Source organism: Rhinatrema bivittatum, chromosome 2 (assembly GCF_901001135.1).
Source record: "Rhinatrema bivittatum chromosome 2, aRhiBiv1.1, whole genome shotgun sequence".
Classification (NCBI taxonomy): domain Eukaryota; kingdom Metazoa; phylum Chordata; class Amphibia; order Gymnophiona; family Rhinatrematidae; genus Rhinatrema; species Rhinatrema bivittatum.
Window position 1 is genome coordinate 578,363,792 of NC_042616.1, and position 14,895 is coordinate 578,378,686.

General features: G+C 43.4%; 1 protein-coding gene across 2 annotated transcripts in view; it reads right to left on the reverse strand.

The window, feature by feature from the left end:
- The window catches only part of NDUFV2 (NADH:ubiquinone oxidoreductase core subunit V2), a 168,283-nt gene that overhangs the window by 133,427 nt on the left and 19,961 nt on the right, over nt 1-14,895 (reverse strand). Inside the window, exons 2-4 of one of the 2 annotated variants that reach the window (XM_029591007.1) lie at nt 14,538-14,603; nt 3,397-3,459; nt 3,184-3,300 (exon numbers count right to left, since the gene is read on the reverse strand). In XM_029591007.1, the coding sequence (XP_029446867.1) occupies nt 3,184-3,300; nt 3,397-3,459; nt 14,538-14,603 (246 nt within the window). The remainder of the gene's footprint in view (nt 1-3,183; nt 3,301-3,396; nt 3,460-14,537; nt 14,604-14,895) is intronic. The other variant, XM_029591008.1, reaches the window with a different exon arrangement.

Below are 14,895 nucleotides of genomic sequence, written 5' to 3' on the forward strand. Positions count from 1 at the left end.
GTAGCATGGAATCTATTTAATGTTTGTGTACTTGCCAGGTACATGTGACTTGGTCTGGCCACTGTTGGAGACAGGATACTGAGCTTGATAGACTCTTGACCTGACCCAGTATGGCATATCTTATATTTTTATATATGTCTAATAGTGTTATAGAAATATCATTTATTTCCACTTTGCCAACTTCGGTATTACACTCTGCTAGCTGTGTAACATTTGGCAGAGTAGACCACAAACCACTACTGGTGATTCTTCTACCTTTAAACACGGAAGAATCCTTAATGATACAGCCTTGGGACAGAGTCTATTCAAAGTTAGCCAATGATTACCACTCAGGTCTACTGCTTCTCAATATAGTTTTATTTAAGAGGTACAGACAAATGTTTCACCCCATGCAGTAAATAAAGTCATAATTTCACTTATCCCACACATACTTTTTATAGGCCATCTCTAATGGAGGTAAATGCCAACAAATTTAATTGTAAAATATTTTAATATGTTAAATGATAAATGAAACAAAAAGCATGATTAAATAAACTATATCCAGCACAACAGAAGGTTTTAAAGTTCACTGAGCCTAAAGCCAATGAAAGAAATGACTTTTGTCAACTATTTCTACTTACCATATTTTTCGCTCCATAAGACGCATTTTTTTTCCCCCAAAAGTGGGGGGAAAATGTATGTGCGTCTTATGGAGCGAATATAAAAAAAAACAAACAAAAATCTAACAACCCCCCCCCCCCCCAAGACCTGCCGACTTAGTTTACCGCAACCCCCCCCAAGACCTGCCGACTTAATTTACCGCAACCCCCCACCCTCCTGACCCCCCAAGACCTGCCAAACGTCCCTGGTGGTCCAGCGGGGGTCCGGGAACGATCTCCTGAGCGTGGCCCGTCGGCTGCCAGTAATCAAAATGGCGCCGACGGCCCTTTGCCCTTACTATGTCACTGAGACCGACCAATAGCAGCGGTCGGTCCCAGTGACATAGTAAGGGCAAAGGGCCGTCGGCGCCATTTTGATTACTGGCAGCCGACGGCCCACGCCCTGGAGATCGTTCCCGGACCGCTCCTGGACCCCCGCTGGACCACCAGGGACGTTTGGCAGGTCTTGGGGGGGTCAGGAGGGTGGGGGGTTGCGGTAAATTAAGTCGGCAGGTCTTGGGGGGGGGTCAGGAGGGTGGGGGGTTGCGGTAAACTAAGTCGGCAGGTCTTGGGGGAGTCAGGAGGGTGGGGGTTGTTAATTTAAAGGGTTGGGATGGGGTTTTTTTTTGGGGGGGGGGGGGAGGGGTTCCCAGAGAAAAAAGTTTTCTGATCTGGGGAGTGGACCGAAATGGCCCTCCCCAGACCCGAAAACAAAATGGGGCGGAAAAAAAAAGCTATGCACTCCCCTAATTTGCTCCATAAGACGCCCAGACGCAGAGCCGGTTTAGCACAATTTATTTTTTTTTTTTAAGTTTTCCCCCTCTGAATCCTAGGTGCGTCTTATGGTCAGGTGCGTCTTATGGAGCGAAAAATACGGTAGTGGTGAAAAATCTACTGAAGGATAGCAGTGTTAGTCTGGTGTAGCAAAAATGCCACCCAACTTCTGTCATTATTTCTACTTAACAGTTGCAAGTACAGGGTGACTTTAAAATATTCAATAAAGATTTAAAAACTTGGTTGTTTAAACTAGCATTTGAGATTTAAAATTCTGGCTGGAGAAAGGTAAAGAATTTGAGCCACTAGGAAAGAATGCATAATACTGATTACCAAATGATATGGATTGAGTATTACCGCTAATTATTATGCTTTGTTTTTATAATTGTTTTAATTTGTTATACTTTGTGTTACAAATATTTGCTATCTTGGAATTTATAAACTGCCGTGATGGCTTGTTAGAACGACAGTATAAAAAGAAAATAAATACAATAGTTCTAAACACACATATAGAAAAATATTGGTTTGCGAAAAAACACCATGTATGTTAAAACAGTGTTTTGGATGGGAGAGGGGATCATACTAGTGTACTATTTTAGTAATTGTTATGCTTATTAAAAGATGTACTATTAAAATATCACCTGCAGTGTTCAAAGTGTATCAGAGTTCAGCATACCCATCCTCAGAAATACAGAAAAATGCCTTTTTTCAAAATATTGCTAACCCAGACTTTATCAGAAGCAGACATTAAAGATACACACCCTTAACAGGTGGAACACAAAGGTCATCATTTAGAAACCAGATGTTTTATTTAAAGGAAAAAAAATATTGATAAAAGGAGAAGAAACTCCTGTTGCCCCCCATTCCTATGGTCTCAGTTGAAGGTAAAACTTATTTCTCAATCCTTTGTGCTGCACATTGCCATTTTTTTGCAGTTTCAGTAAACTGGGCCCTCCCACACCATATAATTTTCATGACATAAGTGGGTCTCTGTCACAGTGGGAACGCAAGCTGACATTACTGTAGAAGCTTCTAATCAGGTAACTACAACTGTAAATTAGGAGTCACTGTAATAATTTCAATACAGATTCAAAGTCCGGGAGGCTTTACCCGCGGAGACATCGCGCTTGACTGGCATTCGGGTGATAGGACTGATTGCAGCAGGTGAAAGATCTTTACCCTTACCTTAGTGGGAGAACCGGAAGTGAATTGCTGCTCGATAAAAAGCTGAGAGCATGCAGTGATTTTAATAGCAGGGGCAGGAAATTAATTGGTATCACTTGCTGAACAACATAGAGCAAGTGATACCAATTAATTTCCTGCCCCTGCTATTAAAATCACTGCATGCATGTGTGCATTTTATCAAGAAAAAAAATCATGGAGAAAAGAGAAAGGCAGTAACAGGCCCTACCTCTGCACATATTTTTAATTTATTGAAATATGTATATGCCACATTTTCCATTGTTCTAAGTGGCTCACAAAGGAGAAATGTTCATAAATAAAACTGTTATAACATACATAGAATCAGAATACATCATGCACCACTTGTATATTTTGTCTATTTTACTATATAAAACATTCCCAACAACCTCTCCATTCTGATTTTCCTAGCTCTTTATTAATAGCTTAACTTAAAAAGCCATATATAGAGAAAATCTATTTCCTGCTCACCAAACAAGAAAGATGTCCATGACAAGAAAAGATCACATTTAAGTCAAGCTAGTTCAAGAGTTAAGATAGAACTACAATACTAAACCCTTTGGCTCCATACCTTGTTCATAGCAGAAATGGGCAGCCATCCATTTTGCCTTTGTGCTAAATCCAGTACTGGGATCACAGCAGCTGCTTTATGTCCTTCTGGGTAGTTATTTATAATAGCCTCTATTCTCTAAACAGAAACACAGTATTATGACATAATACAGGAGTTAAGCATTCGCAGCTTTAAATTTACAATTCTATAAATTTTACATCATTTTTTTCATACCTTGTAATTTTCTGCTGTGAATTCAAATGGAGTATTTGGGTTGTTTTCGGGTGTATCTCTATGCTAAAGAAAAGAATGAATATAGTATTAACATTAACTATAACAAAAAAAGAAGTAAAAACCATGCTATGCATAGATTTTCTAGCATATTTCAACTTTGACCTTATTGAACATTACCTCATCCTAATACGATCAAGGTAATTTTCAATACAGTAAGGTGCCAGATCCATGATCCACCTTCCACTCACATTTGGACTTGATAAATGTATTTTCATGAAGTTATTATGTCTATGGATGGACAAACAGATTGAGCCAGTCTCTAAATACCTTTTTATTTTTCATGTAAGTTGAAAAGTGCTAAATGTATTCTTAAATTGGTTCTTTTTCTGAATGGGAAAACACTGAAAAACTAATCAACATTTTTAGACATTAAAACTAATATTTTCTCATTCATTATGTCAAGTCTTAACTGGTGAGTTCTGATATTTTTTTGACAGTTTCAACTGAATCACTTACTGGTAGTTGTCTAAGATAACCATGCTCATTCATCCTCCTTCCTATCAAATTCAGGATTATCAAGGTATATCTAGAGAAGTCATAAAAGTTCATCTTTTCATGATACGCATTGCAGGATGATAGGTAACGGTCAACATCAGTTTTCTTCCTTAGTAAAACCAATTTAAGTGGCCAAAATAGAATATATTCTAATTCAATAAAGTGTGCAGAACTTTTCCATACAACAAATTTCAAGCTCAGACTACAGTGTTAACTGTACATACTACTTATAAAGCACACTGCACACATATGAACTGCCTCAAATAATGGGATGTCACTGTTCTACGCCACTACCTACTCTCAGCAAAACACTCCAGCAGCAGACCGTATATATATCTAATCAAAAGCACCACTCAAAACATTTTAGTGATAATTATCAGGATCCTGGAGCAGTGATTCTCAACAATTTTTATGTTGTGGCACACCTGGCACTAAATTCACTTTGTCACAGCACACCAGCACCTTCCCCCCCCCCCCCCTCCCCCACTCCATCTGGCATCACTACCTTCCCTTCCTTACCTCGGCCCCATCCCATCACCTTCCCTTCTTTTCCTCCCCCTCACCCCATCATCATCACCTTCCTTTTCCCTACTAGCTCCCTGGTATCTACTTCCATTCCATCCTAGTGGATGGCCTAGCAGCCAGCAAAAGGAATTCTGCAAGCAGCACTTCTCAGCTTCTACCTCCTCCTCTGCCAGCTTCCTTCTGAAATCAGAACTGTACAGGGCCAGCAGGTCTTGTGAGACTACGGGCCCCATGTGGTTCTGATTTCAGAAGGAAGTCAGCAGAGGTGGCAGCAGCAACAGGTGAGAAGTGCTTATGTTCTTATCACAGACTCTCCTGGCTGGAGGGAGGCAATGGAATGGAGTGGCGGGGTGAGGGGAGCAAAAGAGACAATACTTTCCTGCCAGCTGTAGTAGTTGTAACTTGCATCCATTTTCCTTTGCAGACAGCCAAATATTTTGTAGCACTTGAGGGTGCCACAACACACCAGTTAGGAACCTCTGGACTGGAGGAAAAGTGTGGTAACTCTCCCAAAGCATAAATGTGACATTGCAAATATCAGTTTCAATATTCTACACACTCAAGAGTACTAGAAACCTGAACCTCTCTTTAGTCCTCAGTTACCAGCATGCTCTCTACTGAGTAGTCTGGACATAAGCCACACCATCTGGCAGTTACAGCATAGTAAACAGCAGTAGACTAGAAACATAGGTTATTCTCTGTGAGTCACCTTTATTGATCACATTAAGCTGTTTTACCTAACAACGGTTTTCTTAATGTCCAGTCAGATGAATCCAGAACAAGCGGGTTATGCAACTCTACCAGCAGAGGGAGACAGAGCAAATTCACATCATAGTATATATACTCCTGCAATGATATCAGCTTGCCAGTATTCCTGTCTCCAGCAGATGTGCATCTCCCTACTGAGGATTGCTTTCATTTGAACAAGGAGAAATAAGAAAAACTAATTCACCCACTCTCCTGCAGGGATATCAAAAGGTCCCTCCACCAGTTGAGAATTGCTGAGGTGATTTCCATGGTCCCTCAGATGAGTGCCTTGGTCCAGTAGCTGGTTTTTCAGCCAGCATGGACTTAAGCTGTTAAAGCAGCGGGCGCAGGAAGTAGAGTGCGGCTGTGACGGCATATGCCCTCTACCCCACAGCTGGAGACTGTCTCTGTACTCAGCCAGGAAAGGCTGAGTCCAGGTAAGTTTAAATACATACATACATACATAAATGCAGAGACAGAAAGAGAGTTTATTGCTGCAGGGCCCTTCCACTGATCTCGGTGCGCCGTTCCGTCTTTCGTCCCGCTCCGAGGGAGGTCAAGGGACTTGAGCAGCCTGGCGGGTTGAGAAGCCTCTGTAGGCTAGGACCCGCTTAGGCTTTTTTGCTGCATGCCGGTTCGTGGGCCTCAACTGCGTTTCGCATGCTCTTTAGGCTGCCCTCTACAGGACTGTCGGTTCAGTCTGTATATCTAGCTATGCGTCCAAGTTGTGCATCCAGTTTATGGACACTAAAACAGGCCTAGTAGTCTCTGTGTCCAAGTTAAGCAGCACCTTAAGTGGCCATCCACTTACCTGTGCGCACAAGTTGAGTGTTGCTATGCGCTTAATTTTTTTTATGGCGCCTACCCTAGGAACATCTAAGTCTTAGATGCCTAGCAATAAGACTTCTGGGCGTGAAGCGCCTATAATATTTTGTTCCCCTTAAAAAAAAAAAAAAAAAAAAGCTAGACGCATGCCTCCAGCCGCCAATCAGCACACTGACAGTCTAATGGCACCTATATCTAAGAACCTTAAGCGTCTTTGCACTGCCTGTCATATTCAGGCATCTCAACCAGAAGTATCCAATATGTGCCAGCGCCGTTTGGAGGCTCAGAGAAAATTATCTTCCTCCGATTTCACTAAGCCTAGTACTTCCCAGCCAGATATAGCTCTGAGTAAAGACATTTCAGGTGGGGTGCCTGATTTTGGAACTCCCCTAACTGGTTCTTCAGCAGTCTGAATGCTTCTACATTTTCAAGGGTAGAATTTTTCCACGGATTGCAATCCTTTCCTCAGGCACAATCCTCAACTCCTTCCAATGCTCCCAGGGCAGAATCGCAGGTGCAAACCTTGTCTGGACCTAATGTTAAGTGCCAGAGTACTCCTAGAGCGGCAGCGGGACTACCCAATAGAGATCCAGATAGCACAGATGACGACACCGATCCTCTCTTAAGGATGATGAAATTCCTCCAGGATTAGAATCATATAGGACTATGCTATGATGCTTCCATAAATATGAACTGCCAGCCCTGATTTCCCAGACCTTGAAAATGCTGAGAGCACCTGGGGCAGATTCCATATCTGAGCCAAAGAAATATCCCATTTTGGATTCTCTATGTAAAGCCTCGTTTTTCCCTGTGATGGAGGCCATTCAAGAATTATCTTGAGTGGGACCCCTCAGAAGCTAATTTCAAAGGAGGTCGGGTTTTGGAAGCCACGTTTACTTTTTCCCGAAGGTGGATGCACTTGTATATGCAGTCTCCAAGAGGACGACTATCCCCGTAGAGGGAAGAGAAGCCTTGAAGGATGTACACAAAAGGAGGATTAAAACTATCCTTAAGTAGGCATTTGAAGCAGTGGCAATGACTTTGCAAATAGCTTCTTGTTCCTCTTGTTTACTGTTCTCTCAAGAGGCTGATGACTCTGGGGTGAATTCCCGGGCAGTTATGGAGCCAAGAGCTGCCTTCTTGGCAGATGCAGGCTGCGATTTGGTCCACACCCCAACCAGAGGGGTGGCTTTGGTAATAGCGGCCAGGCATCAGTTATGGCTGAGAAACTGGTCGGCTGATGCAAACTCCAAGGCTATACTCACGAAACTGCCCTTTAAAGGCTCGCTCTTGTTGTTTGGGAGCAAACTGGATAAACTGGTCAGTAAGTGGGGCAAATCATCAGTTCCTCGATTACTGGTGGATAAGAAGCAGATGACATGCTCCTTTAGTATAAGAGGTCATGCTAGGGAATCCAAGTGTTTTCGACCTTGTAAAGAAGCAACCTTTCAGAAGACTTGACCTTTTGGTAGGTCTCAGTCGTTTCGTTCCAGACAGCCCAGAAGGAGCTCGGGTAGTGGATCCTCCCGAGCCTCCCAATGAAGGTTTGCAGACATACTCACCGGGAACAGGAGATAGGAGGACGTCAAGATCACATCACATTATTGGGTCCTAGAGATGATACGAGAAGGATGTGCGCTGGAGTTTTGCAGTATTCCTCGGGACAAGTTCATGGTCTTTCCTTGCCACGTCCCGCAGAATAAGCAGGCAGTGGAGGATACAATGGCAAGACTCCTCAATCTGAGGGCTGTGATTCTGGTGTCCACATCTCAAGAAAATACAGGGTGTTATTCAATTTATTTTGTTGTACCCAAGAAAGAAGGATTCTTTCGTCCCTAGATCTTAAAAGTGTCAGCCATCACCTGCGGGTGACATTTTCACTTGAAGACCATGCACTTGGTGATAATGGCCGTGCAGTCTGGAGAATTTCTGAACACTTTGGACCTGTCCAAAGCATTTCTTCACATTCCCATTTGACTAGAACATCAATGCTTTCTGAGATTCACAGTTTTAGGATACCATCAGTTTCGGGCACTGCCTTTTGGACTGGCCACCACTCCCAGGACCTTTTCCAAGGTAATGGTGGTAGTTGCAGCAGAACGGAGAAAGGATGGGATCCTAATACACCCGTACTTGGATGACTGGCTAATTCGAGCCAATTCGCTGGAGAATTGCAACAGGGAGTTACCCTGGTGACCTCCCTTTTGCAGGAGCTTGGCTGGGTGGTGAACCTAACCAAGAACATAAGAAATTGCCATGCTGGGTCAGACCAAGGGTCCATCAAGCCCAGCATCCTGTTTCCAACAGAGGCCAAACCAGGCCACAAGAACCTGGCAATTAACAAAACGCTAAGATGATCCCATGCTACTGATGCAATTAACAACAGTGGCTATTCCCTAAGTAAACTTGATTAATAGCAGTTACTGGACTTCTCCTCCAAGAACTTATCCAAACCTTTTTTGAACCCAGCTACACTAACTGCACTAACCACATCCTCTGGCAACAAATTCCAGAGCTTGATTGTGCATTGAGTGAAAAAGAATTTTCTCCGATTAGTCTTAAATGTGCTACTTGCTAACTTCATGGAATGCCCCCTAATCCTTCTATTATTCGAAAGGGTAAATAACCGATTCACATCTACTCGTTCAAGACCTCTATCATATCCCCTCTCAGCCGTCTCTTCTCCAAGCTGAACAGCCCTAACCTCTTCAGCCTTTCCTCATAGGGGAGCTGTTCCATCCCCTTTATCATTTTGGTTGCCCTTTTCTGTACCTTCTCCATTGCAACTATACCTTTTTTGAGATGCGGCGACCAGAACTGTACACAGTATTCAAGGTGCGGTCTCACCATGGAGCAATACAGAGGCATTATGACATTTTCCATTTTATTAACCATTCTCTTCCTAATAATTCCTAACATTCTGTTTGCTTTTTTGACTGCTGCAGCACACTGAGCCGACGATTTTAAAGTATAATCCACTATGATGCCTAGATCTTTTTCCTGGGTGTAGCTCCTAATATTGAACCTAACATTGTGTAACTACAGCAAGGATTATTTTTCCCTAAATGCAACACCTTGCACTTGTCCACATTAAATTTCAAATGCCATTTGGATGCCCAAATTTCCAGTCTTGCAAGGTCCTACTGTAATCTATCACAATCTGCTTGTGATTTAACTACTCAGAATAATTTTGTATCAACCACAAATTTGATAACCTCACTCGTCGTATTCCTTTCCAGATCATTCATAGATTGATCCCTGAGGCACTCCACTGTTTATCCTTTTCCAATGAGAAAATTGACCATTTAATCCTACTGTTTAATGTCTTTTAACCAGTTTGTAATCCACGAAAGGACATTGCCTCCTATCCCATGACTTTTTAGTTTTCTTAGAAGTCTTTCATGAGGGACTTTGTCAAACACCTTCTGAAAATCCAAATAGACTACATCTACCGGTTCACCTTTATCCACATGTTTATTAACCCCTTTAAAAAAATGCAGATTTGTTAGGCAAGACTTCCCTTGGGTAAATCCATGTTGACTGTGTTCCATTAAAGCATGTCTTTCTATATGCTCTACGATTTTGATCTTTAGAATAGTTTCCACTATTTTTCCCAGCACTGAAGTCAGGCTCACTGATCTATAGTTACCCAGATCGTCCCTGGAGCCCTTTTTAAATATTGGGGTTACATTGTACCTGAAGACTGGAGGATGGCCAATGGATGATTTTAATGATAGGTTACAAATTTTAACTAATAGAGCAGAAATTTCATTTTTTAGTTCTGTCAGTACCCTAGGATGCATACCATCCGGTCCAGGTGATTTGCTAATCTTTAGTTCGTCAGTCTGGCCTACTACATCTTCCAGGTTCACAGTGATTTGGTTCAGTTTGTCTTGACTCATCGCCCCTGAAAACCATCTCCGGAACTGGTATCTCACCAACATCCTCATTAGTAAACACGGAAGCAAAGAATTCATTTAGTCTTTCTGCAATGACCATATCTTCCCTAAGAGCCCCTTTAACCCCTCAGTCATCTAATGGTCCAACCGACTCCCTCACAGGTTTCTTGCTTCAGATATATTTAAAAAGTTTTTATTATGGAGTTTTTGCCTCTATGGCCAACTTCATTTCAAATTCTCTCTTCACCTGACTTATCAATATTTTACACTTAACTTGACAATGCTTATGTTTTATCCTATTTTCTTCAAATGGATCCTTCTTCCAATTTTTGAAGGATTTTTTTGGCTAAAATAGCCTCTTTCACCTCACCTTATAACCATGACTAATCGTTTTGCCTTCCTTCCACCTTTCTTAATGCGTGGAGTACTTATGGACTGTGCCTCTAGGATTGTATTTTTAAACAATGTCCATGCCTGTTGAACACTTAACCTTTGCAGCTGCACCTTTCAATTTTTTCTAAATATTTTCCTCATTTTATCAAAGTTTCCCTTTTGAAAGTTTAGTGTTAGAGCTGCAGATTTACTTATTGTCCCCCTTCCAGTTATTAGTTTAAATTTGATCATGTTATGATAACTGTTGCCAAGTGGCCCCACCATCCTTACCTCTCTCACCAAATCCTGCATTCCACTAAGAATTAAATCTAAAATAGCTTCCTCTCTTGTTCTTTCCTGAACCAATTGCTCCATGAAGCAATCATTTATTACATCCAGGAACTTTGTATCTAGCAAGTCCTGATGTTACATTTACCCAGTCAATATTGGGGAAATTTAAATCTAAGATAAACGTGCAAGGATAAATCTATGAGTTCCACCAGAGTTACAGGGGCAGATTTTCAGAGCCCTGCTCGCGTAAATCCGCCCAAAACCGGGCGGATTTACGCGAGCAGGGCCCTGCGCGCCGGTGAGCCTATTTTACATAGGCTTACCGGCGCGCGCAGAACCCCGGGACTCGCGTAAGTCCCGGGGTTTTCGGAGTGGGGCGTGTCGGGAGGCGTGTCGGGGGCGGGGCCGGAGCGCGCGGCGTTGCGGGGGCGTGTCGGCAGCGTTTTGGGGGCGGGTACGGGGGCGTGGCTACGGCCCGGGGGCGTGGCCGCGCCCTCCGTACCCGCCCCCAGGTCGCGGCCCGGCGCGCAGGAGGCCCGCTGGCGCGCGGGGATTTACGCCTCCCTCCGGGAGGCGTAAATCCCCCGACAAAGGTAGGATGGGGGTTTAGACAGGGCCGGGCGGGTGGGTTAGGTAGGGGAAGGGAGGGGAAGGTGAGGGGAGGGCAAAGGAAAGTTCCCTTCTAGGCCGCTCCGATTTCGGAGCGGCCTAGGAGGGAACGGGGGTAGGCTGCGCGGCTCGGCGCGCGCAGGCTATACGAAATCGATAGCCTTGCGCGCGCCGATCCAGGATTTTAGCCGATACGCGCGACTACGCGCGTATCTACTAAAATCCAGCGTACTTTTGTTTGCGCCTGGAGCGCAAACAAAAGTAGGCTGTTCGCGCTCGTCTGAAAATCTACCCCACAGTGTATAATATAAATGTTTATTTCCTCAACTGTGATAAATGGCAACTCCACATTGATCTAAATAGATTTGTATAAGTCCCCCAACACGGTCCCGTGTTTCGCTTGTGGCTGCATCGGGAGGGACCACAATTTCAGTAAAGTCTACAATACAAAAGTATATCATTGGTGGAACTGAAAAAACATACATGCGGCTACTTATTCTTAATAACAATCATTCTGTCTGTACATACCTTTTGCATGAGTCATGGAGTACAAACGCCCTCATCACTGTCAACCTTTTTGAAGAAGAGGATTGGCGCCAAACCAGATTACATCGCGAGATCCTCGAACCAATCACCATCCCCAACCGCTCAACCAAACAGGTGCCATTCAATTTCTTTATTCAGGCCTCTGGGATTAATCGTGTCTAACGAAAAGATCCACCTTTGCTTCCTTCTACCCAGCAATTCACCGTAGTCTCCTCCCCTAGACGGGGGAAGGACTATCTCCAATACTGAAAAAATGAGATCTGAGATGGCATGGCCGGAATGAGCCCAATGAGATACCAGCGGTTCATCCGTTCTCAAAAGCCGAATATTAGAACAGTGTTCAATTATACGAGTTGTCACCATTCTGGAGGTTTTTCCTACATATACAAGGGGGCAAGGGCATTGTACCACATACACAACACCCTTAGTTGTACAATCAGATTTACCACGTAATTGAAAATTTCGGCCGATATTAGGGTGGGTAAAGGAGGAAGCTGCAGAGGTATGGCTGCACATAGTGCAGTGGCCACACGGACTGTGTCCCCCTACCCCCCATGTGTCTATCTCATTCCTGGAAAACCTGGTATGGACCAGCTGGTCACGGAGGTTCTTCCCCCTACGAAACGTAAACCGTAGGGAGCCATGAAACAGAGAAGATAAAGATACATTTTGCCAGTGTCTGCGTATCATCGAAGCAATGGATTTACTGACAGTTGAAAAAGATAAAATGCAATTATAAAAGCTCTCATCCCCCTCCGAAGAGGGGAGGAAGAGCCAATCACGATTGGTATATAGGGCACGTTTAAAAGCTTTTTTCACCACCCGGGCAGGATAGCCTCTCTCCAAAAACCTGTTAGTCATTAACTGAGCTTGATGCACAAAATCCATGCGAGATGAACACAGACGCCGCAACCGTAGGAACTGTCCAGTGGGGAACTCTCTTTCGCCCTCCCCTCACCTTCCCCTCCCTTCCTCTACCTAACCCACCCCCCCGGCCCTATCTAAACCCCCCCCTACCTTTATCCATGGATTTACGCCTCCCGGAGGGAAACGTAAATCCATGCGCGCCAGCAGGCTGCTGGTGCGCCGAGACCCGACCCAGGGGCGGTTCCGGAGGGTGCGGCCACGCCCCCGGAACACCCCGGCCCGAAACCAGGCCGGGGTCTTGCACGTCCTTTACACATCCTATTACACAACAAATCTTTCCCCTTCGGGCATCCTCAGACTGTACCTCAAAAGGAGTGATATATACGATCACTTGCCCTTGTCCCCTGGTATATGTGGGAAAGACTTCCAGAATGGCAAAGACTCGTATGATTGAGCATTGCTCAAATATTCGCAATACCCGTGAGAATGAACCCTTAGTCACATATTGGGTCCAACAGGCACATACCATCTCTGATTTGTTCTTCTGTATCATTGAGGTAGTCCCCTGCTCTCCCCGGGGTGGCAACTACAATGAGCAGTTAGGACGGATTGAACAGAGATGGATTTTTCAACTTGACACAGTCGCTCCCAAAGGTCTTAACCGGGAACTAGAGTGGCATTTATTCACTTAAAAACTGTAGGGCCACCTAGATTACTTGCTGCCTGCACTGCTAGTTGCGCCTCAGGAACAGGGGCAATTTTGATTGGCCCCGAATGACCATGTGATCTGTCAACCTGAGTTTCGCACCAACTCCGGGAGGTTTAAATGCCTGTCTGCATCTAAGCTCCCTGCCAATTTTGAAATTGTTTTGCATTCAGGTATGTGTTGAATTCTATGTAATATCTGTACTGGATGATTTATGTCGGCATTCTGCAGTTTTATGTCCTAACCAGCATATGTTTATTTACAGTGTATTGTGAAAACTATTGCTCCCTCCCGATGCAGCCCTAGGCGAAACACGGGACCATGTCGGGGGACGCGTTCTAAGTTGGTGCTATTATAAGTCAGTGGAGTTGCCGCTTGAAAATGAATAAAGGTTTTCCTGCTCTGTAGAGCTTTTGAAGAATCTTCGTGGTTTGGACTAAATTTCTATTCTGCACTTTTTGTTGGGATATTATTGAAGTGCAGTAACTTGCTCTGTTGTATTTTGGGTAATTGAAATCTCCCATTATTATTGCACTGCCAAATTGGTTTGCTTCCCTGATTTCTCTTAGCATTTCATTATCTGTCTGACCATTTTGTCCAGGTGGACGGTAGTATACTCCTATCACTATACTCTTACCCAACACACATGGGATTTCTACCCATATAGATTCTACTGAGCATTTAGTCTCTTGTATGATCTTTATCCTGTTGGACTCTATACCATCCCGGACATAAAGTGCTACACCCCCACCAAGTTGATCCTCCCTATCATTGCGATATGATTTGTACCCTGATATAGCACTGTCCCATTGGTTATCCTCCTTCCACCAAGTCTCTGTGATGCCAATTATGTTAATCTCATCATTTGCTGCTATACCCTCTAACTCTCCCATCTTACTACTTAGACTTCTGGCATTGGCAATGTGTGATTATTTCAGTAATCCCAAAAATAAGAGACTTGTTTTGAGACTGATTATATGAAAAGCAACTGAAGGTCTAGTACCAGTAGTGCTTAATATGATGGTCCACTAAGATTACTAGGTTTTCTCTTCATTAATGGAAATTTGTGCTGTTCTGCTGTTACACATATACAAGCTATTTTGATTCCATTGTGTTGTAGGACAAATAATTGACAACTTGTATTTACTTTCACTTACAATACAATACCCTTAATTTTTTACATCTGTAAAATGACTCACCACAAACGAGGCTCCTTCACCTCCACTGCATAAAGCTGTTTTATGCAAGTAGCGTGCCTGATTCACCTGCAAAATAAACATTCAGAACATCTAACCACTGCATAAAAAACCTTTTAAACTGCAAACAAACAAATTAGGTTATCAACTGATATGAAAAAAATGCATTTAATCTGTTTACTTCTGATTAAGGGATGCAACATCCACTTATCAAAACTATTCCATGTTTAGTTTTTAGCTATATAGTTAAATACAGTGGCCTGCAAAAGTATTCAACCCCCTAATAAGTCAGCAGATGTGTAGTTACAAATGATGCTTACACAGATTGTTCCAGACAGTATGTTTATTGCAAACAAGCATA